At 48.7% G+C, this 21,001-nt stretch overlaps 6 protein-coding genes across 6 annotated transcripts; 1 reads left to right on the top strand and 5 right to left on the bottom strand.

The window, feature by feature from the left end:
• Nucleotides 1-901: 901 nt before the first annotated feature.
• On the bottom strand, nucleotides 902-1,849 carry B0J16DRAFT_19412 (ribosomal protein L5 domain-containing protein). The gene is made up of 3 exons (XM_046122853.1): nucleotides 1,557-1,849; nucleotides 1,424-1,506; nucleotides 902-1,368 (listed from the first exon to the last, which is right to left on the bottom strand). Exons 1-3 carry the CDS (start codon nucleotides 1,699-1,701, stop codon nucleotides 1,075-1,077), a joined length of 522 nt encoding a protein of 173 aa, XP_045989061.1. The 5' UTR covers nucleotides 1,702-1,849; the 3' UTR covers nucleotides 902-1,074.
• Nucleotides 1,850-1,878: 29 nt separating this feature from the next.
• B0J16DRAFT_19472 (uncharacterized protein) lies at nucleotides 1,879-3,167 on the top strand. The gene is made up of 6 exons (XM_046122861.1): nucleotides 1,879-2,079; nucleotides 2,155-2,163; nucleotides 2,243-2,314; nucleotides 2,368-2,673; nucleotides 2,727-2,820; nucleotides 2,872-3,167. Exons 1-6 carry the CDS (start codon nucleotides 2,056-2,058, stop codon nucleotides 3,000-3,002), a joined length of 636 nt encoding a protein of 211 aa, XP_045989060.1. The 5' UTR covers nucleotides 1,879-2,055; the 3' UTR covers nucleotides 3,003-3,167.
• Nucleotides 3,168-3,773: 606 nt separating this feature from the next.
• B0J16DRAFT_19389 (DnaJ domain-containing protein) lies at nucleotides 3,774-5,226 on the bottom strand. The gene is made up of 3 exons (XM_046122850.1): nucleotides 4,914-5,226; nucleotides 4,792-4,852; nucleotides 3,774-4,734 (listed from the first exon to the last, which is right to left on the bottom strand). The coding sequence occupies exons 1-3, from the start codon at nucleotides 4,939-4,941 to the stop codon at nucleotides 4,116-4,118; spliced, it is 708 nt and encodes a 235-aa protein (XP_045989059.1). The 5' UTR covers nucleotides 4,942-5,226; the 3' UTR covers nucleotides 3,774-4,115.
• B0J16DRAFT_19400 (Clr5 domain-containing protein) lies at nucleotides 5,043-7,341 on the bottom strand. The gene is made up of 2 exons (XM_046122852.1): nucleotides 6,989-7,341; nucleotides 5,043-6,901 (listed from the first exon to the last, which is right to left on the bottom strand). Exons 1-2 carry the CDS (start codon nucleotides 7,186-7,188, stop codon nucleotides 5,512-5,514), a joined length of 1,590 nt encoding a protein of 529 aa, XP_045989058.1. The 5' UTR covers nucleotides 7,189-7,341; the 3' UTR covers nucleotides 5,043-5,511.
• A 7,674-nt stretch (nucleotides 7,342-15,015) lies between these two features.
• B0J16DRAFT_328150 (PITH domain-containing protein) lies at nucleotides 15,016-16,437 on the bottom strand. The gene is made up of 3 exons (XM_046126195.1): nucleotides 16,274-16,437; nucleotides 15,580-16,127; nucleotides 15,016-15,525 (listed from the first exon to the last, which is right to left on the bottom strand). The coding sequence occupies exons 1-3, from the start codon at nucleotides 16,353-16,355 to the stop codon at nucleotides 15,190-15,192; spliced, it is 966 nt and encodes a 321-aa protein (XP_045989057.1). The 5' UTR covers nucleotides 16,356-16,437; the 3' UTR covers nucleotides 15,016-15,189.
• Nucleotides 16,438-16,783: 346 nt separating this feature from the next.
• On the bottom strand, nucleotides 16,784-20,946 carry B0J16DRAFT_328146 (uncharacterized protein). The gene is made up of 8 exons (XM_046126194.1): nucleotides 20,775-20,946; nucleotides 19,978-20,717; nucleotides 19,890-19,929; nucleotides 19,416-19,839; nucleotides 19,178-19,350; nucleotides 18,338-18,946; nucleotides 17,860-18,291; nucleotides 16,784-17,814 (listed from the first exon to the last, which is right to left on the bottom strand). The coding sequence occupies exons 1-8, from the start codon at nucleotides 20,838-20,840 to the stop codon at nucleotides 16,822-16,824; spliced, it is 3,477 nt and encodes a 1,158-aa protein (XP_045989056.1). The 5' UTR covers nucleotides 20,841-20,946; the 3' UTR covers nucleotides 16,784-16,821.
• Nucleotides 20,947-21,001: the final 55 nt, after the last annotated feature.

Raw genomic sequence — 21,001 nt, 5'->3', positions numbered from 1 at the left:
CTTCTAAGCCACTACGGTCGACCATTACACAAAATACAATGATTTTCAAATGAGCTGGTTGTGTTTGCTCTGGCTCGTTGACACCCAGATAGGTGGCAGAAGAAATGTCCTCTCCAGCTTAGGCCATTAAAATAAAGTAGTCTAAGAGCTGCTCTAATGGCATAAATTATTTCGTCCCATATTCTTTCGACGGCCAATTCTTCTGGCACCCTGACGACACCTCAGGCCTCTTTCTTACATTCAAATGAGATGTGCGTATTTGAATCCATATGCTCCACAGACTTTAAGAGAGTCCAATTCATTGGACTCTCTTTGAAGACAAGACAAGCTTGAAATATTCTGGCAGCGAGATACGAGGTCTCAGAAAAGGGAACGACAATGGTTGAGTTACCTTGTCTTCACGAGAAGTCTATACAACAACCATAAACCCAGGTCGTGGTTATTTGATGATAACTTTTAAAGCGACCCGAAACTTATTGACGTAAGTCTCATACTCTGCTGGCGATACATGAATCAAGTCAAACAGATAAAGGATGTGTCTTATAGCAGATACCCATCTCTGCCAATGCTCTTCTCGGCCAGCTTCTGTTACATGATATGCCTGGCCAGAAACCGGCAACAAATCTAGTATCCAAGAAGACAAGATTTGGTCAAGGTTGTGTAAACCCTCAGGTCAGGAAAACATCTACAGTTATGCAACATGCTACAACATTCACAGATTTCACGCATAGGTGGGAAGTCGTGACGCTGCTCGATTGAGCAACACCAGACATGCAAAGAGTGATGCATCAAAGTCCCAATGGACATGTTTATAACGTCTCACGTAGACGTAAACAGACGAGAGGCCAAGTAGACAAAGTACCAATGATCTGACGATTGATGGCAGCTGTCACATTCAGAATGAATATCGGAAAGCCGGCAAGGTGCCGGTCGGTCTCTCAGGCCGTGGCTCGACTAAAAGAGTCGAGCTGATGCAACAATGGCAACAGAAAATACATGCCCCATGTGAGTTTTCCCCTTATTTTCGCCGTGACCCAATCCGCAAATTCAAATAACCATTTTGTTTTCAACCGTTTATCGGACGATACCATCGAAGCGAGACTTGAACCACTTGACGGTCTCGTCACGCTTGATGCGGTGAGAGGCACCGATCTTGGTCTTTGTTCGGCGACGGCGGGTGACACGCTCACCAGGTCGGGTCATGCAGCAGTAGAAGTCCATGCCGTAGATACCAATGGAAGGGTCGTACTTGATGCCGAGATCGATGTGCTCGCTGATACCGAAGCCGAAGTTGCCGGTCTCGGAGAAGTTGCGCTTGCGGAGCTCGTACTCCTTGACCTTGAGGCCACGCTCGAGAATCTCCTCAGCCTTGGATTTGTTAGTCTCGTGCCTTTTTCGAATTGTTGATATTGTGTGTATTTACCTTGGGGCCTCGGACGGTGACGTGGACAGCAATCTTTTCGTTACGTCGGATACCGAAAGTTCGGACGGTGTAACGGGCCTTGCCTTCAAGGGGTCAGATGGAATCGTCATATTCAGAACAGGGCAAAACTTACTGTAGACGGGGGTTTGACCAGAAAGCTGCTCAAGAACCTTTGCGGCTCGAGTAAGTCTGTCACCAGACTCTCCGACGGAGATGTTCAGAACGAGCTTCTGAATCTTAAGCTCCCGCATGGGGTTGTTTGCCTTCTCGGAAGCCATGGCTGCTGTTATTAGTCGACCTGGTGATGAAGTTGTCAAAGTCCGCAAAGGTTGCAAGATCAGTTTCGAAATTTGGTGTGTTCAAATATTTGAGGAGGGTTTGGCTGCCCTTAAGCGAGAGATGTGGGGCTCGTACGAACTACTCCACTATGTGACTAGCGCCAAATCGGTACATTGTCGGTGTACCTTTCAGCCTTCCGCATCAGGCTCCGCAAATTTTGGACATCATAACTCACCTTCAGAGCTCCAGGCATTGAAGGTTGTTGCGATCGCGCGTAAACTCACCGCGATACAACACCAATTTTTGAAACATTGAGCAACTGCACTAGCAAGTTCTCGCAAAACACCGCCAATATGTCGAACAAACAAGGAAAGATGGTATGATTATTCTCCCAATTCTCACGCGTCTCAAAAACTGCTTGTTGTCCATAGCTAACCACTTCTTTCTTCTAGGCCGGTTACGTACGTATATCCGAACGCGCATGCGACGTCGATGTCGTATCTCTTTGATGGATCAATAAAGCTGACTTGGACGACACAGATCAACTGGCGCATGCGAGTCACTCTCAACGATGGACGAGCAATGACCGGTCAGATGCTTGCTTTCGACAAGGTACAACATCTTCCTCTATCATCATCATTAACACAAAGCTGACTGGACTCTAGCATATGAACCTTGTTCTCGCCGACACAGAAGAGTTCCGACGCGTTAAGCGCAAGCAGAACAAGCCCGCTGCTCCTGGCGCAAGTGGTTCAGCTTCCGCTACCATCGAATCCGAGGAGAAGCGAACTCTTGGTCTCACAATCGTTCGAGGCGCTCATATCATCTCCCTCTCCGTCGAGTCGCCTCCTCCTGCCGACCCCAGTGCCCGACTTGGAAAGAGCGCGCCTGGTGGACTCTCCTCTGCTCTGGCTGCCGGTCCCGGTGTTGCCCGTCCTGCTGGCCGAGGAGCTGCCCCTCCTTCTCTAGCTGTATGCGACCCCTATTCTCTTCAAAGTTTTAAACAGATGCTAACAGTTGCTAGGGTCCTGCTGCTGGTGTTGGTGGTGCTCCCCCTCCTGGATTCCCCGGTTTCCCTGGCGGTGCTCCTGGCTTCCCTGGCCCTGGTGGTCGTGGTGGTAAGTTCACCAGATCCCGATACACTCATAGAGTCTCTAACCATTTCCAAGCTCCTCCTCCAGGTTTCCCTGGAGGCTTCCCTCCCCCAGCTGGCTTCCCCGGAGGTGCTCAGTTCCCTCCTCCCGGATTTAACCCCGGTGGTCCCCCACCTCCTGGATTCCAGCCTCCTCCCCGAAGATAGGTTATATAGTAACTGGACGACCAGAGTAATCCTACTGGTGCAAAGGGCGGCCACAATATCGATTACAAGACTGAGAATGTCTGGCATGTCGGTCGAACCCAAGGACCTTGGACACTGGAAGCAATTATCGAGATTTTAAGTTTGGGTCATACAAAAATGTATGTGAATTTCTTCATGGCGCTCTACCATTCTCCATCAGTGTTAACAAGCTTGTCAAGAACTTTATTACGGAGCACTTGAGGCGCATGATGGTGCATTGGACTAGAAGTGGTTTGCGTTTATAGGGTAATCAGCCGCTTCAAGGCTATGAATTGATGGTGTTGAAATATCATGATAAATATGTTGTCACAGCAGTGTACAAAAGTTCATATTGGAACCAAAGAGCATACATATCATCATTGGGACCTCACTTCCAAGTTGATCTTTCATGGAATCCAGTCCTCGACTGAGCACAACAAAACCTCGAAACGAAGTAAAGATCAACAACTCGCTCAATGTGTCAGTTCGCCCGAAGGTTGATCTCTTCTGGACAAATCGTCTGGCGGGCTAATCGTTGGCATTGTGACTGTTGCCATATGAGTGTCTGACATTCAGGTCGTTGTAACAGCCAGCTCTTTGACACTAGCGCTTTGATGTTGACGGGACACTCAAATACTTTGGGTGATACAGCGTCTAGAAACAACTAGCGACAGTCCTAATCTAGTAGAGTATATTCAGTCATATTACATGGGACATGTTGGATCGGTATCGAGAGTTCTGAAGAATCATCTCACTAAATATTCAAGGTTGTTTCTAGAGTCGTTAAATCACTCCAAGCCAAGAAGGCTACTGACTCGAGGTTACCCTTGATGAGTCTTGGTTATAAGTTATCGTCAAAACATCATGGACCAGTATAGGCCTATCTGGAATATCCACCCCTAACGACGACCATGCGGACCAAACGTACACTGCCTTTATTACCGACAGCTGCAATTGTATTTCTGAAAAGCTACCTAGGTATGTCCCGCTCGCATTTCATCCCATTCAATCCATTCCATATCTTGTTCGAAAGCAAACCAACTCCCAAAGCGCCTCGTGAAACCAGCCTAACCTATACCCCATTCTTTTTCAAGCTCAAATACCGACAGCGTGGCTGAACACCTTGGCAGCCAACTGGCTAAGCAGTCTTGACTTGTCATCCTGAGGAAGCTCTTGGAATACAGAGTATACACTCTTTCCCTTGGCGTCGCGCACAGCGCCCAGTCTGTTTCCTGCAACGGCACCCGCTACAAGACCTGGCACGTTGGCAACAATGAAGCCTAGGGCGCCGCCACTAGCACCGCCCAACATGCTCCAGAATCTGCCAGTAGGGTGGTTATCCCTTCCTTCGGCCATGCCTTCTTCGCGCATCATCTCCTCAAAGACGTCGCTGAACTGCGCATTTTCGGTCTGCTCACGGTCCTGAGGAGGGGCTTGGCCTCCCGTGGCTTGGTTGGTGAAGAAGTTCCATGCCCATGAGTACGGGCTCTGGCGTGGTGCAGCGCCGCCCTCAGTTTCGGTCTCAGAGAAGTCTTCGAAGGGATCTGAGGGGGTGCTGGTGTTGAAGAGATTGCGCTGGGCATCGTACTCGCGACGGCGCGTGGGCTCGGAGAGGGTGAAGTAAGCGTCGTTTACGAGCTGGAACTTGCGAGTCCTCTCAGCTCGCTCTGGGGAGTCATTTGCGACACGGTCTGGGTGCGTCTTTAAAGCGGCACTGGAGATATATGTTAGTCATGTCGTTGGTGTAAGTGATATGTGAGCAGTGACATACCGCTTGTAAGCATCTCGAATCTGCTGGGTGCTCGCAGTTTCAGAAACCTCGAGAATAGCATCTGATGGAAAGCTTAATTAGCTGTCGCATTCACATGTAGTGGGGTTATCATGGAAACTTGCAGTAGTTTGGGGGAGCTCCAGTAGTCATGATGGATTAGTGTGATGGGGAATAGGTTGCAACGACAAGAAGATCTGAGGGGCTTGTAGCGAACGAAAGTTCTAGGATTTTCTTTGTGGATGGAGATGCCAAGTTGCAAGTTGGTAGGTAGGTACAGTAGAGTAGGTTTGTTTCTGGTGCAGAGTAAAGAGACGTAGCTGAATCAAGGTCCTCGAAGGTGTCCCTCACCCAGAAGCGGGAGTGTCAACGTCATTGTGGCGGTGCGTGACCGGAAGTGTGGCGAACCAATCAAGTAACTGCATTTCATGTCTAAACGTTGGGTATCTCAAACTAGAACTCCAACCAATGATCTTCTCAAAGGAAGATGGTAAAGATCCCCTTTCCCCAGCACCGCTATGCTTTTCCCCCTTTAAGAAGTACAAAAATAAGGAAGAAAGAAAAAGAAGTTTAACGTCTTGAAGTTGTAAAAAGGTTAAACCAAGACTCAATTGTTTCCGGTTATATCCGTGCCGCGCCATATCAGCCAACAAACACCCCCAAATCGTGTATTGTGTTACATTGGTGTAAATTCCTTCGGTGGCTTCGTGTATGACAAATGCTTCATTCCATTCCCTGACTCAAGAACTTCTGCGCTCTCGACAATGCATCGTTCGTAATGGCGTTTGCATCATCCAACCGCCCAGCCTTCTGGTAATGTGCCGCCAGAACCCACATGTCGCGAATGACGCGCAAGTTATTGTCGCCGCCATGTGCTGACTCTCTCTTAGAGATGGCATGTTGTAGGTTTCGTTCGGCCATAGTCCAATCACTCTTCTCTTCCTGCACTCGAGCCAGCATCTTGCATGCGTATGCGTGGAATCGATCGTTGGACCTGGGTCCCGTGTCGGATCTGGTGATGTCGAGTAAGTTGGTGGCGAGCTCTTCAGCCTTGACTTTGTCGCCGACGTCCATTTGTGTGAATTCTAGTCGCAGTGCTTCGACTCGTAGTCTATCCGCATCGATCGCATTTGACGTCTGGGTTTGCGCTTGTGACAGTCTCTCCAGGGCTTGGTACATAGCTTCCTGCCGTTTCCTCAGATCACTTCCCTTGCGTAGGCGCGTCCTCCCATCCCATATCAGTTGTTCGTAAAGCCAAAGCCGATGTGCATCTGAGGTTTCGATGTGTTGGCCCAGGAGATCGACGTTCCGTAGCCATGCTTGGCGTAGTAAGTGGCACAAGTAACTTCGCCCCTCATCTGAATGGTAATCGCAATCCCGTAATTGCTGGAGAATGAGAAGGAGGGGATGCTGGGCGGGGAGTTGTCGTTTCGCAAGTACCGTGGCGTGATCTAGGAAAAGACCCAAGAGCTGCAGATGCCCCCTGTCTACCATGTCGAAGATCGTGTCTAGTACGTGCCAGATTAGGTCGGGATGATCCTCGCTTAGGACGAACTCAAGCACGTAGAACCCTCGTCGTGCAGCCATCCCCGCCAAGTCGCCCTTGCCGTGATACCAAAGATCGAAAACAAGCTCGAAAATCCGGTACATTGTGCGGCTGTCCTGAATAGGGGGCGAGTTTGGATTTGCTAGGTAGGCGGACATGGGGTCTGAGATGCTGGGGAGGAATTCTAGCTTGGACTGGCTCCAGTTGAAGACGCTGCCGAGGATTTGCTCGAGGTTGGCATAGGGCCCTGTATTTGATGGTTGAACCAGGGCCATGGCCATGTTTGTGTCATCCTGGTCTGGGAGTTCTTCTGGTGATGTTGATGATGAAGATGAACCTTGATCGTCGACGGTGCTTGCACCAGAATATTCGATGGGAGTCTCTGTTTCCTCTGTTACTGCTCTTGTTTCCATTTCCATTTCCATTTCCACATCCGCATCCGCGTCTGCATCCCCCTCGGCATCTACCTCTGTTACAGGGGTTGGGGCTGTAAAATTTGTTTGACCCTTTCGATATGTTCGTTTTCTCAAGTTCCATTTCTTTAGACGCTTCTTGAACATCTGTTCTCTTTGAACCACGAATCAGCTTTCCTTTCCACCTCTCGGGTCTTTCGTTAAGGGGGTGTCGATGGGGAGGGCTTTGTAACCCACTCACGTTGCTGCGAAACCATATCGAGCTTGCAGTATGGCCATAGTCTCGTTGAGCTTTCTATTGTCTTTGATGTATAATTTCTTGATGATTTCGCGCATAGACTCCCACTCGTCCTCGGAGTGCTCTTTCGTGTAAGTCCTGTCATCCACCGGTGGCGGACAGCCCGGAAGTCGGGGAGCCAGGACTGGCAAACTGGACGACATGATATTCTATCATGAAGCGAAGTGGGATAGGATTGGGTGTAGTGGTAGAGTCGGGATCGAACCTCGACCCAGCCCAGCGGGAGAGTTGCAGGGGTTGGTGGTTAGATCAGTGACAGTACAGCAATACAATAGGGTATCTACTGCAACGGTGATAATGATGGGAATTGGGATATGCGTATAAGCCTTCCTCCACCAAGAGCCTCAACCCGAGGTCAGATATTGACCTGGTTGTAGCTGTAAGTGTAAGTATAGCTGTAGCTGTAGCTGTTGGAGCTGTAGCTGATCTGTATCGATATCGGCATCGGCATGCCGGACCGTTTGTTTGATGTGCATGGCGAACAGGAACTTAACTTGTCAAGTACGCCTCGTGTGTTTCTTTTAGTCTTCAAGTTCCCGGCAGATGGAAGCCGTTTACAAGACTTGGGGTTCGTTTCATTTGATTGGATGATCGAGTTCCCTGCATGCTGGGTATGTTCTAGGCTTTTTCCGGGTAGGTTCGGAAGTCAATTTCGCATGCTTTTTGGTCTCGAATCCGTTCGATCTTTTGCTTGTTCCTGGTGTGAGCGGCAGAAGCTTTGGTGTCAAAAGTTGACAGCCTCTTCATCGGTAGAGTGAGGCCACTAAGGAAGGTACTTTGGTACTTGATGACCTATTCATGCCATGCACATGCGGTATCCCTTCTTGACCCCTGGTACGATATACGGATACCCAATTCCAGTTGAGGAGTTTAAGATATGGAAGATCACTAGTTAGGTCACAACGGTCTGACACACGATGAGACGACCCCACAGGATGGGTCAGTTTTGGTTAATCTTCAACAGCTTGTGAAATTTCCACAACTTGGTAACTAAACTGTTTGTTGTTTGTGGGAGGAACGAGACGAGACAGATTCTGGTGATGACCTCACTAATAGACGCCCACCCCGATCAATGTCGGACCACCCAGATATTTTTATCTCGTTTTTTTCCTTCTTCAGTCATGTCACGAATCACTGTTCCTGGAATTTCATCCGAGCTTCAAGCCACAGTCTATGACATCAGGTTCCAAGGGTCAAACAGGGTCTTGTTTCTCTCGACCATGGTCGTAAAACTCAACGTACGTAACCGTAAAAAATGGTGGCGTTTTAGGCGAAGTTCCATTGTCAAGGTATCGTGATCTCGATTTCTGCATCTGCATCTGCATCTTGCAAGACACTTCATTCATCCAGTCTATAGATACGTACCTGCTACAGCCGTCGCGTGATATACCAAGCCGGTTACTGCACGTTTTTTTCATGAGCTTAAATCCACTTTCCACGGTCAACCTCCGCCGTTATATGACCAATTGGAGCTGAGCGTTTCAACATGGATCATCACCAGTTCAATTCTGCAGACTGCAGCTCAGCTCGGTGGGATTGCTGGCCACTAACATGCCATCAACATGGAGGGTTGTCGGGGCTTTTCACTTTACAACTTTCAAGGGTACTGTGCACCAACAACCTGATTTGCTTCCTAGGGCAGGTAAAGTCAAAATGATCTACTGATCCCCAGCTAGGTGGTTAGGGTTACCGTATCCCCTTCAGGTCTAGCAGTAATGTCAGTACAGTATAGTACAGTACTGCACTAGCACTTCACTAAAGCACCATGATCCTCATCGTATCGCAACACTCGAGTCTGTCGCTGTCAATCTTCATACAGTGGTTTATTTCTCAATTGTAGTCTTCCCTATATGTACGCAGTTGACCTCAATATCAACGCCAAGTCTTAACTCATATGGGCAATTCATCAAGCATTCCATGGCACTAACTAGTGCATTCGTAGCGCGACCAATAGCTGCCATTCCCAAATCCCAAATAGGATGGACGGTTGCATTCGGCCCTAGCCATGATCATCTACCGAGGAGACAACTTGTTTCTGTGCTGCAGCCGCTTGAAACTTCCATGATAGGTTCACCAACTTCTCGAAAACGCCATCCGCTTCCCGTTCATATGCATCTGCATGCCGAACGCCACCCACCAACACTACCGAATACCAAGCTTTTTCATTTCGGAAACTGCCAGTTTCCTAACCGAACCCACAAGCCCTGCAAGCCTCCTCCTAACCCACCGTTAGTTTAGGCTCTAGAGTCTAGACTTTAGCCTTCATCTCTCCCTACATACCCGCAGGCCGGTGTCAAGTCTCACACGCTTAGGCGAAGGCGACCAGGGCGATTCATCGCAGGGTGTAGCTCGCATCCTTGGCCCAGACGAGGTTAGAGCCGCCTGTATTTAGCCCGGATCGGCCGAGACGACGGCCGTCACCACGGCCACATCCCGATCATTAGTTCAACTGTTCCGCACATATACACATGGGAGGCCTAACTTGGCAGGGCTTGCGATAGCGTCAATCGTGATTATCTCTTATGTCTTGAGAATCCAATGATCTCCTGACATTGCTGTCGTCTGCCCCTTCTTGGATGTGTGCCGATAAAATTGGCTTGAATCGTAACTTGCACTTGCGTCTCGTGGCGCTGGAAACTCCCGTCCAGCTTGATCCCTTACAGTAGTAGGCTCGTCATTCTTCATGATTCGCTCGCCCGTTTGACCTGTAAGTGAGAAAAGTCTTGGCAGCATGTCTCGTACACGCCTCGACGATGTTGAGTAAACATATTTCGAGAATCGCTGTTTCGATCGCCTCTATTCAATGTCGGCGGGCGTACGATTGAGCTCAATGTCGTCACTCTCGTTGTCTCCTGATACAGACGGATCCATCAAAGTCCCCTCATCTCGAAGTTCTCAACCGCTAAGGTGTAGCCACGAATCTAGCTGCGATAGTAATGACATGTGGTACGTGAGGCAGTTTCAGCACCGGGTTTCATATCGGTGTAGTCACTGAGTGGCATCTCTCATGACCTTCGAGCTATACGGGACTGGGACCGATTCGGTGTGATTCCTGTGGACCACGATTGCGCTCTCGAATTGCGGAAAGTTCGCAACGTCCCTCAAAAACAGACTCGGGTTGCATCTTGACACCTCCACACGAGGGTTGGGCCAATGATCCCTGCGTTAAACCCTACGACGTCCGCAAGGCCACTTGGCGCGAATCCTCCGTCATATAATCCACCTCGGCATGGGTACGAAGCACCCTTAGCAATTGTTTGATGAGGAAAAGGGACAGCCTCCAATATGACAATGTCTTGGCCAGCATCGATGCACTTGCTCATCTCGAGGAGGCCTAGGGGCCTGCAACGTCCGGGTATGGGTGCACGATACACCCTTAGCACTCCCGGCAGCGTAGGAGAATCAGAGAAGCATGATTTTGAAATGGTCGAGAGCATGAAGTCTGTGGATCCAATATCTCTCACAGTGAGTCGGCACGTCGAGTACCTCACATATCACAATCGAGACTCGGGCAGGCAGGGTAGGCCATATTCCCACATCATGTATTCCACAACTCGGGAGGAGGCCTGATAAGGGACAGAAGAGTCACTGTTATGGATCAAGGTTGCAGTTCTCTCACTCTAAACGCCCACGGGCGATGAATGAAGGATCCCGCGATCCTTGGCAGGTATGACTGTGTCTTTGCCCATTTTACCCCCACGAGTTCAACTTGTACGCAATACCCAAAAGAGCTTCCCGCGATCCAAATCGCCCGGACCCTAGAACTGGAGCGCGAAACAGTCAAAGGAGCCAGCGGTCACGAGTCTTAAGCGTGTGTTGTTTTCTGTTGCCGTGCACGAATTGGTGGTGATGGACCCGTATCGGTGAATAGTTGACAATACTTGGTTGCATTCGGATATACAAAATAAGCAATTTCTTCTCTTATGCCGCAATCAAGGTCTTCCAAGTGAGATGATGTCTGGGTGATAGACAAAGGGGTAGTCAATGAGTCAGAGTTTGCAGAGTGTTTGTTCCTTCTGTTTATGCATGCGCCCTTGAATATTGAGTCGTCACTGCAGGCGGCTTCTCTCTTTCTCTTCGAAGAGAATGGAGAGAAGGGAAGGTTCTCAGTACAATGATTAGCGTGCACGAGTAAGGTGCAGCCTGCGTTTCAATGGCTGCCTAGGTAGGTAGCTACGTGGGACAGAGGATCCTTCTTCGAAACATAGGCAGGAGGCAAAGCAGGTAGGCAGGGAACAGAAGAATTGTCACCTAAATCTTAGGCTATCATAATAAAGTAGCCTAAATTCTTGTCTAAGATGGCATAAAGCGACTGGATTGTTTCGTCTCTTACGTTTTTGGGGGCCGATTCTTCTGATACCCTGAGGGCAGGCAGCATCGAGTTACTGTTGCCTTAATGAGTCCCATTCTGATACCTCAATCAAGATAGAAAATTTGCCTCGTAAGCCATTTCAAAGTGATGAGATGATCGTTACCTATGGGAGCTGTAATTCCTCATTGTCTTCTGCCGGTCATCCGTGCGCTGCGCAAGTGCCTTGTTACTCTGGCATTGACAGGTTAGGTTTCTTCAAATGATTACCTACCTACCTAACAGCAGGCAGAAACTACCTACCTAGGTATCTAACGGGTTGGCAATTTGTCTGCCTTAACTCTGTTACTGCCAGAAGTGTAGAGGTGTTGGTTAATCAATACTCATGCGAAGGGAGTTAACGAAATGGTCATCGCCTGGCTTTGTACTCTTCGTTCTGTTCAGTCAAACGGCCTTGAGCTGGCCAACTGTCTTCAATCACACATTTAATTTCTCAGTTGGATAGTTCCGTCTAGATTTAGTTGCTATCGTAGTTTGGTATTCACGTTCACATTACCCCTATCTGTGAATATTTGTCTTCGAATCGCCGGGCATGTTCGTCCTGATTATGACAATTAAACATTCTTTGTACGAATTTCTTCGCTTCATATTTCTCTCCTCCTTATATGCCTGTATCATTAAAAAGATAAGCAAGATTCGAATAGTGCCTTGTCAGCTTCATCTTTCTATGTCGACATGAGCATCGGACTCTTGGTCTTCACTTGGGTCCAATTGTCACCAAAGGGGGGTGATATCGCAATTCTTGCTATCCATTACCGTTAAATTCCAGGGCGGTCCATGGCAGTACTATGCCTGTCCTGCCAAACAAGAGTCTATTGAGACAGGTGTTTCCTCCAATTTGCCGCCCAGAGCACGGGTTCCCACTCCATTGCTCGTCTGCCCCTTGCTGCCTTCACTTTATCCATTTGGAGGGTACGTTCAGGCAGGAGCCGGCAAAATACTGACAAAATCTATCATTCTCCCCTCACTCTACGAAGTTGGCATCCATTCGACCAAGAACTCCCTTGCACTCTGTTTGCTGACCGTCTTGCAGGTAACCCCGTCAACATATCCATATCAAAGCCGAACTCGACGATGATTTGACATTCGATCCTCCCAAGCCTATCACCAGCTCTCTAGCCGAAGCTGACGTGAGCTACAAATACTCTATGCGCGACACGCAGACGATATCGAACATCCCAATGAGCCCGATAGCAGATCGATACGACACAGCCTAAGGGAGGTCAGAGGACTACAGACGCGAATATCCCTTACACTATGACAGATTTGGACATTCGTGTCCGGCGTCTCTAGTCTGTAGCTATCAAGCTGTATTACCGACACGACGGGCACGCCACGGGCCACTTCCTCTCGGCGACTAAGAAATGCCAAGTCTGCTAGAGGACTTTGACGCTATCCAGTGATTTGGAGACGCTCGGACGGATATCACCTGGAATGGTGTGTGAATGTTTCCATAACCTACTTTCTGTCACCTGCGGGAGATGTACGACAAGAATGATTGTCGACCTGCACAGGGGTCTTGTTGGCAACACGGTGTGGAGAGGAAACTCCGACTCTCTTCATCGACTATCAACTCGTTGACTATGAAGTCTACAGACAAAAAGCAATGCAAAGCCACATGTCTGTAACGTTTACGAGATGGCAAGTCTCCATTACGGGGTTGCGCCTCCACCGTCCAAACTTCAGCCCGTACCCAACTTGCTAACATTGTTCTAGTGTTTCACACGATACATGATCGATTTGTTGACATGAACGATCCAGAGCTATACCGAATTCTTCGAGACCGAAAGACCCGAATGCCACCATCGGCGACGGTCAGGCGGCCTGCACGATTGATTGCGATGAAGCTATTGATCGCATTGTCGCCGCTAGACGTATAGCGGAAGTCTGGAGAACTCGGTCCACCAGTGGGACATTATATCCAACGCAAGAGTAGGTAGAGATATGGTCAAAATCTTCCCCACCCGTTGACTTAACTCAAAGAGGAAGATAAGCACACGGCTCTGAAGAGACTCAGCCAACGTAGGGGCTCTGTAACCTCCGCCGATCAAGCGGTCTATGCGGGCAAACGTAGCTCCGCGATCGAATCCGATGGGAGACCAAACGGTGCACTGCAAATAGCAGTGTACGTCAGCTTCTTAGCTTCACTAAAACATCGCTGTCTATCAGGCCGTCGGTTTATAACAAAGCTTATTCCCCCTATACCCATCAAGAGTAACCCTAAGGTCGTCTTAGTTCTACAGATTCCGCACCGGTCGCCTATGCTTTACGATGGCGGAAATACAGCGCTTGGTTGCGAATTAGCTCTGCTGGTTATACACCCTCACTGCAGATTTCAATAAGCGGCCTAATTGTGGCTGATATGCTAACTCAGACTTAATATATGCTACTATTAAAGCCGTACTACTTTCTAGCATGCTGTTGTTCAACAACGCCATGACGAGACTCAACTGCCGAAGACGATGAGGGAGCCAGTAGGATGATGCCATTCTAGACTAGTTCTTCGGGTAGTATCCATTTCATCTGTAGCCAAAACTTAGGTTAGATATGGCGTATAGCGCTCCTCGGCTCTTCGGTGTGTACATTGGGTTCTATGAAGCTTTATTTACGAAGGTGATAGGGTGCCCATTCGCTTTGACGGTGTGAGAAGAAACTTGTCAAACCTGTAATAATTACTCATGACATATAGCTAAACTTTAGTCCGTGCCAAAAACGTATTTTCCGCATTTTGGTGGCCATAATCTGGATACGAAGAGTCTTACTGCTACTGTAAGCTAGATATAAGCTATCTTAAGCCGCAATATCTAGTGCAATTTACTGACTGCAAGCAATGCCAGTTTGAATTGCCCCTTTCGGACTATTATTTGGCGCTCCGTGCAATATGATCTCGGGGATATCGGTACCGTTTTTAGCTCGACGGGTCGTGATCGCCAACTTGGCTTGTTTGTATGCCTTTGGGGATAGTCTGATCTGCCCCAATATCTGCTAGAATGACTCGTTTATGTCTTACAGGAAACAGCCTTACAGAGTTGCTAGACTGTCTACTACCCATCTTCCTCACTGATATGCTCCTCTCGTTTTCCCCGTCCTATTCTATCGCTGTAGAATTTCACGAGAGAAACTCATCCTTCCGCCCATAGATGACCATACATTTACTTATGTGATAGAAGTTGAGCATTTCGCAGTAGTCTACCCTAGACCCTTTCAATCCCGGAAGCCGGAAGCATTTTTAGCCGCAGGACCACATTGACGCACGGACCAAGATCCGCAGCGACGGAGCATAAAATCTCGAACGCGTTGTTGAAGCTTCGCTTTTTCTTTTCTCTTTTCTTCTTCGTGCGGCTGGCATAACATGAAAATTTTATACCCGTGTTGCTCGAATCCCTGTCTCCGTGGATGTCATCGAAGCGTCAGTTATGCCCCAGATCAATCAAAATTGCAGGCCCGCCCGACCAATGTTGGCTTCGGTGTTCTACCACACTGAAGCCGTGGTTTGGGAGGCAGGACATACCAAAACCTTCACCTCGTGATATGTATATGCGACTTGACTAGTCTGAAATTGTTTGAGACATGATGCGCGTAGGATTGGACATAGTGCAGTCATGAGTTAAACGTGACCGTGGTCTATTATCTAACCCGAGTTATGATGATAACATGGATCGCCTTTTCCTAAACTCCTATTGCCCATTTCGACATGTATACATGAATCATTGCGCACTCAATCTGCGCGGAGTTTCATTGTAAAGCATAATGTCCCGTTCTATCAGCTGTTCCTTTATTCCTCGTCTCCAACCTTCTGGAGCTTGCCCATGTCGCGCTTGGCTCCAGCCTCGCCAATGAGTCGCACTCGGTCAAGACGGACGGTTTCTCCATCGCCTTCACCCTGCTGGACGTAAATGACAAGACTTGATGTCTTCTGGAACTTGACGTATCGGAGGCTCAGGTTGACTGTTCCATCGTCGTTCCAGTCCTCAGGACCGATCTCGATAGCCTGTGTAGGCTCGGTATCGTCGGCTTCGCTAAAGTCGAGGTTATGGGTGCGGTTGATATACAGGTGAACGTTGCCGGGTCGCATCACATCTTCGTCGTCCTTGGGAGGGAGAGAGGTGAGCTGTAACATATATGTTAGTAGAGTGCGTACACGACATAGAACCGATACACTTGCCTGAAGAGTGTGAAGCTTGACGATGGCCTGGAAAGGGATGAAGACAAGTAGCTGGTCATCGGCACCGCTCTGAACGTAATCCTTAGCTGTTCCTTTGCCGTTACTAAGCCCACTTGGCTTTTTGCCGTCGAAAAGGTCGCGGGCACCGCCAGCAGCCTCATCGGCGTTGAGAACCTCGAGATCTCGCAGCTCTATTTGGTCGGTGATGTCGCTGTAGCCTCGAGGAATTTCGGCACCCTTCCAGTTGGGACCACCGCTGCTGGGGCCGGAGCCGGAGCTCTCGCCGAGGGATTCCACCTCAGATGCTAGCTTCTGGACAATACCCTTCAGCTTCTGAGGGTCAGCACCCTGAACCTTGTCGATCTGCTTTCCATCTCGGAAGACGAGGAATGTAGGCAGAGAGGAGATGCTGTATTCTCGGGAGAGGTCGGTTTGGCTATCGCTGTTGACCTTGACGAAGGTGACGACGTTGGGGCGCGAAAGCGCTTCAGCGAGGCTCTCGTAGACAGGAGCGATCTGCTGGCAAGGACCGCACCACTCAGCCCAGACTAGAGAAGCCGTTAGCGTCTATCATGAGAGTTTATGTGCTGTCCTCCGAAAGGACCAGTGGTAGATCGCATGGTAGGACAAGCTGGGCAAGCGGGATGGCGGGGTATCGGTCTGTTGACTGTTTCATGGGAGGGAAGAAACTCACAGTCAGCGACAACAATGCGCGAGGACTTGAGAAGAGAGTCGAACTGGGCCTTTGAGCCTATCGAGACGACGTTTTGCGACATGATGGGTATCTTGCGACAGTTGAGTTTGACGGGGTATGACGGTGTGGCAGAGACAACCTATTAGCCAAAAATAGGCACTGTACTGTACCTTGCCTGCCTCTCTAGACCAAACGTTGAGCCCCTCCAATAGAAATCGATCTGGAGGGGTCATTGTTATACCGGGGTTGGCGTCATACAGCCAATGGGAAGCTCAATCACGACATTCAACATCCAATCTTAAGAACTAACATATATAAGAATAGTCAAGTACGAGCCTTATATAAACGATTTTATTAACGGTTCAACGCTATTATCTTCTACCGTATCTGTTGAGGAGCCCATCGACTTCGGGGTAACGAGACTTTAATAGCATACCTAAGAGACGAAATGTTCAGTCCAGCTCTTAGGTATGGTATTTTCTTCTTTATGGCACTGATATTGGAACATTGGGGTATTGTATTGAGAGGTTCATGGACCTAGAATAAATCTATCTCCGCGTAGTATAGACTCTAGCGTCAGAGATCCTTATCGGATGAGACCGCCCCGGACCTGGGGGATGATAATCTTGTGTCGCCCTTCTGCGTATGCCCCCCATTTCATACGGCGACGAGTACTCTGCAATTCGATTCGAAGGTTGTGCAGGAACCGAAGTCCAGTCTTCTGTTCCAAGCGGCTGGGATATGGTTACTGGTTCAGCGTATGCCCCCTTTCCAGGTCGCCCAAGTAACCACCGAGATAGGTTACCTAACTCTCCCATAAACCACAACCCGATTAGAATGACTACGACCGTCAACGGTATGGCGACAGCCCAATATAGCCACTGGGAGTGAGGCATATCTCTTACATCAGTCGTATTCATACCGAATATACTCGAAACAGCACTGATGGGCAAGAATACGATAGTGACAAGCGTGAAAGCGTAAATAGCTCGCTCCTGTCGATCGCGCGTAAAGTCCACCTTATAAGCTATAGCACGCTCCAGATCTTTGGAAAAATCAGTAAACCGTCGAAATTCAAACTCGCGCTGCTCGATGAGTCGTGTACACTCGAGAAAGAAAAGGCCGCGCAAACCGCCTGCATCCGTGGGCGAGAGCTTGGAAGTTGACGTCATGTCAAAGAGGAAGTCATCATCGAGGCCCGTGTATTCGTTCGCCGGTATTTCCTGAGCATAGCTAATAGGGGCAACCCGTGAGTAATCATCATCTGCTCGGTGAGAGGCATAAGTTGGGGGTGGCGGGACACTTTCTGCATAATGCCGTTTGCTGCTGTATTGCCTCTCAGCATCTTTTAGCGCTGCCTCATGTTCAAATTGACTCATGACAATATCGTGAGTGTCAATGGCGGTCAGAGACTTTCGTAATCGTGAGATGAGTAATCTTTGTTTGCTGAGTGTCCGGTTTACTGATATCAACTCTTGTTGTACTAGATCGATTTGGTGTTGGAATGATCTGTCAGAAGGTTTCGATGTGATTGCATTTTCCTGTTCATGTCAGCAACTTATCACAAAACTGACACTATAACTGACCAGAGAGTTAAGGTATTGCGAGTAAGTGTCGCAGATGTCGTCGGACCTGCCAACCTGATCCCGCAGCAAACCCATCGTGATAAGCGAAAGAACCTCAAGCGGCAGCACGGCAGCTTTATCCAAAAGGCTTTTCCCGCCAAGCCCTTGGAGAAGCTTCTTTGAACCTTTCTCAATAAGTGTTTCTGCTCTTTTCATTCTACTGTCCCATTTGAGATCCTCTTTGGAGCTATAGACCATAGCCATGATTATATAAAGCCAGGCTTTGGAAAACTCGGTTGGCAGTTCAATCTCTGCGCGCTCTTCTTTGGAGGAGTGGGCCAAGATGTTTTGGAGAGCAAAAAGATTTCGGGTCAAGTATCTGAGGGATATTCGAATATTTCCGGCGATATTGTCAAACGATGGGTGGTGAAAATCGCCATCAGTCGAGGGAAGCTTTCATTGTCAGCAATTTCTCTCCGAATGTAATAAGCTAACCAACCTCGATCAGCGTTCTAATAGCCCCCCAGAACCTGTCGATCATAGGGCCATCAAAATCCAGGGGTATGAAGAAGCTGTAAGTGATGTCGGCAGCATTGAATATGTCAACCTTCTCCTGATATGCCCGTCGAATAGTATCACTTCCAGTTTCCTCAACTAGGCCAGACAGCCCGCTTAAATAGGCATAGCACTCAGCCCTATTCCCTGCCTTGCAGGTTTTGTATGCCTTGCGCTCCGACAGGGTCGTCTCACCTATCAAGAAAGACTCAGCCGCACTCAATTGGGCTTCTAAGAACTCGGAACCGCTGTTCTGGGCATCGATACCCTTGGAACCTCCTGTTGACAATGCTAGTAGGTGGACGAAATCATTGATCTTAACCTTGCCCTTTCCTCCATGCGTTGTGGGCAACACGTGGGGCTCTGGGCGAAGGGTAGCCCGCGGAGGAGGATCAGGCATTGTTCCAAGCTTCATGGTAAGCTTGATCGACGTCGATCGCTTGCTAGAAGCCAACCTAAGAACCTTGGGCCATAAGTCGGCGGTGACGGCTTGACTTTTGTGCCAGAATTCAGGTATTTCAGGCCAAAAGGTCCGAAACTTGGACAGAAATGCCTAGGCCAAAACCCTGGTTAGCAGAGATACTGCAGAGAATAGATTCAGGAACTGCGGAACTGCCATGCTGAAGCACCGGCCTGTATTTGAGCGACTTAACACCCCCTTTGACGTTATTTGGATAGATTCGAAGATAGCATGAGAATATTTAGTCCTCACTATCATGTAAAACATCTCCAACAACGTTATGTATGCCCTGCACGAGGTGTGATAGGGCCGATTTTGACTTACAAACCACGTCTGGCACTTATCGATTTCAAAAGACCAAACAACTGAGTCGCCATACGCAACTAGAATCTTCCCTTGGTGTTCAGTTGTCACAACACGGGCAGGATGCTCTTTGATCTCAAGACTTTTGCCAAACAGATCCTCTCGAGCCATTGTGCCACACGTCACTATCAAGCCTGCCCAGACAGATGTAGTCAGTAGTTGACCCTCCAGGTAGAGGAGAGCAGGAGAGAAGACCTACTGTTGTCAATTGTGACACACCATAACTGGGATATATGAAAGCACTTTCCACGCCCCGCGTTCCCTAGTCGAACGACAGCCTGCTCCATGTCCCTTGCCACAGTGTTTCTTGAGTATTGAGCTTGTAGCAAAGTCTGAGCTGGAAATACAGATGCACTGGTAGCTGCGAGTAGACCAGAATATTGTTGAAGTGAGAAGTAGGGTATGCAAATCCATCTCGCGGATCCAGTGACTATCTCTGTAGTTGGTGCTTCCTGCTTGAGCGATTTTAAGGGTACTTCAATGCATTTGGGCTCCAAGTAACCAACTTTTGCACCTTTGGGATTAGTCCTTGTTTTCACGCAGTTCTTTTTTACGTCTGCGCGAAGCCGTGAGATGGCCTTTCTTTCTAATTCAGCAAGTCCAGAGATACGACTAATCTCGACCTGGCGACGAGTCAGTATAGAGTTCGTGTCTTTGTCAGACGTCAATTTACCCAGAAGTCTTCAAAATTCATGACGTCCTGAGGGACATGCCTGGCTGATATTAGCATTAAAACGACGCCGAGCTTTAAAGAGACTCACAGCCATCTGAATAAGGGCTGTTTCTGCACGTTCAAGTCATGAACCACATTCAAGGTCGCAGTATGGGAGCCTCCCATCTCAGCATTACCAGTATAGACTGAAGAATCAACAAAAGCCAGCTGAGAGCTTGTTTTGCCTCCTTTTCCATCCTTAGCAAGAGCAACAAGTTCTTCAGACTCGGGGGCTTCAGCGTCAGAATCCTCGCCTTTTGACGACTCAATGACGATGGATTGAGTCTGGCTAGAGAAATCGAATTTGTCGTATGGATCGAAGTCGTCACTCGAGAAGCTGTCTGCTCTTGGTCTCGAGTACCAGTCGCTGTCAGCCGTACGGGAGTGAGGGTAAGAGAAAGTCTCGCGAGAGCGATATGTGTCGTGTGTAGGACTATAACGAGGTCTTCTATACTGGGGATCAGGTGACATTGATGGACTCGCTTCAACATAGCAAACATTGTTGTTTCTTCTCATGCCAGGACCGAATCGTCCTGGTCTGGACTCTTCCCTCTCGTCGTCGTTATCATTCTCTATTAGGTGCGGAGACTCAGTGTATGCTCTGGGTGGCCTACTGGATCTTGGTGCAGGTATCTCCCATTCTGTGTAAGTTGGCACAGGGACTGTTTCTTCAGCCGTCCGTCGTCTTTCGTCACGATCATCTGTGGACCGTCGCGGAGATGGCCTAGATGCGGAGTCATAGCGGGAGCTGGGTCTTGGACGTTGTTTAACTCTCACAGGCCGAGGAAGCTGTCAAGATGTGAGTTGAGTGCCGGAGAGAGTGTTTATTAGTGAATGTAAACAGACCGGATATTCCTCTACATCTCCCCATCGGACGCGACTACGGCCATCGCCTGGAGGTGAAGGAGACATTATGAATCACACAACAGAGACTATAATTTGTTACTGTTCTTTACGACATCGTTGTCCTGTTAATGAAGAGATTCAGCTAGACAGTCAATTGTAGTTCGTGGATGAGATCGCCTTCGTTCGTACCTTCCAGCCTCCTTCCATTATTGGCCGTTAAAGGTAAG

Source organism: Fusarium flagelliforme (assembly GCF_020744385.1).
Source record: "Fusarium flagelliforme strain FIESC 12 MPI-CAGE-AA-0113 chromosome Unknown B0J16scaffold_1, whole genome shotgun sequence".
Taxonomy (NCBI): domain Eukaryota; kingdom Fungi; phylum Ascomycota; class Sordariomycetes; order Hypocreales; family Nectriaceae; genus Fusarium; species Fusarium flagelliforme.
The sequence above is the reverse complement of the archived record's forward strand: the minus strand, read 5'-3'. Positions and strand labels throughout refer to the sequence as shown.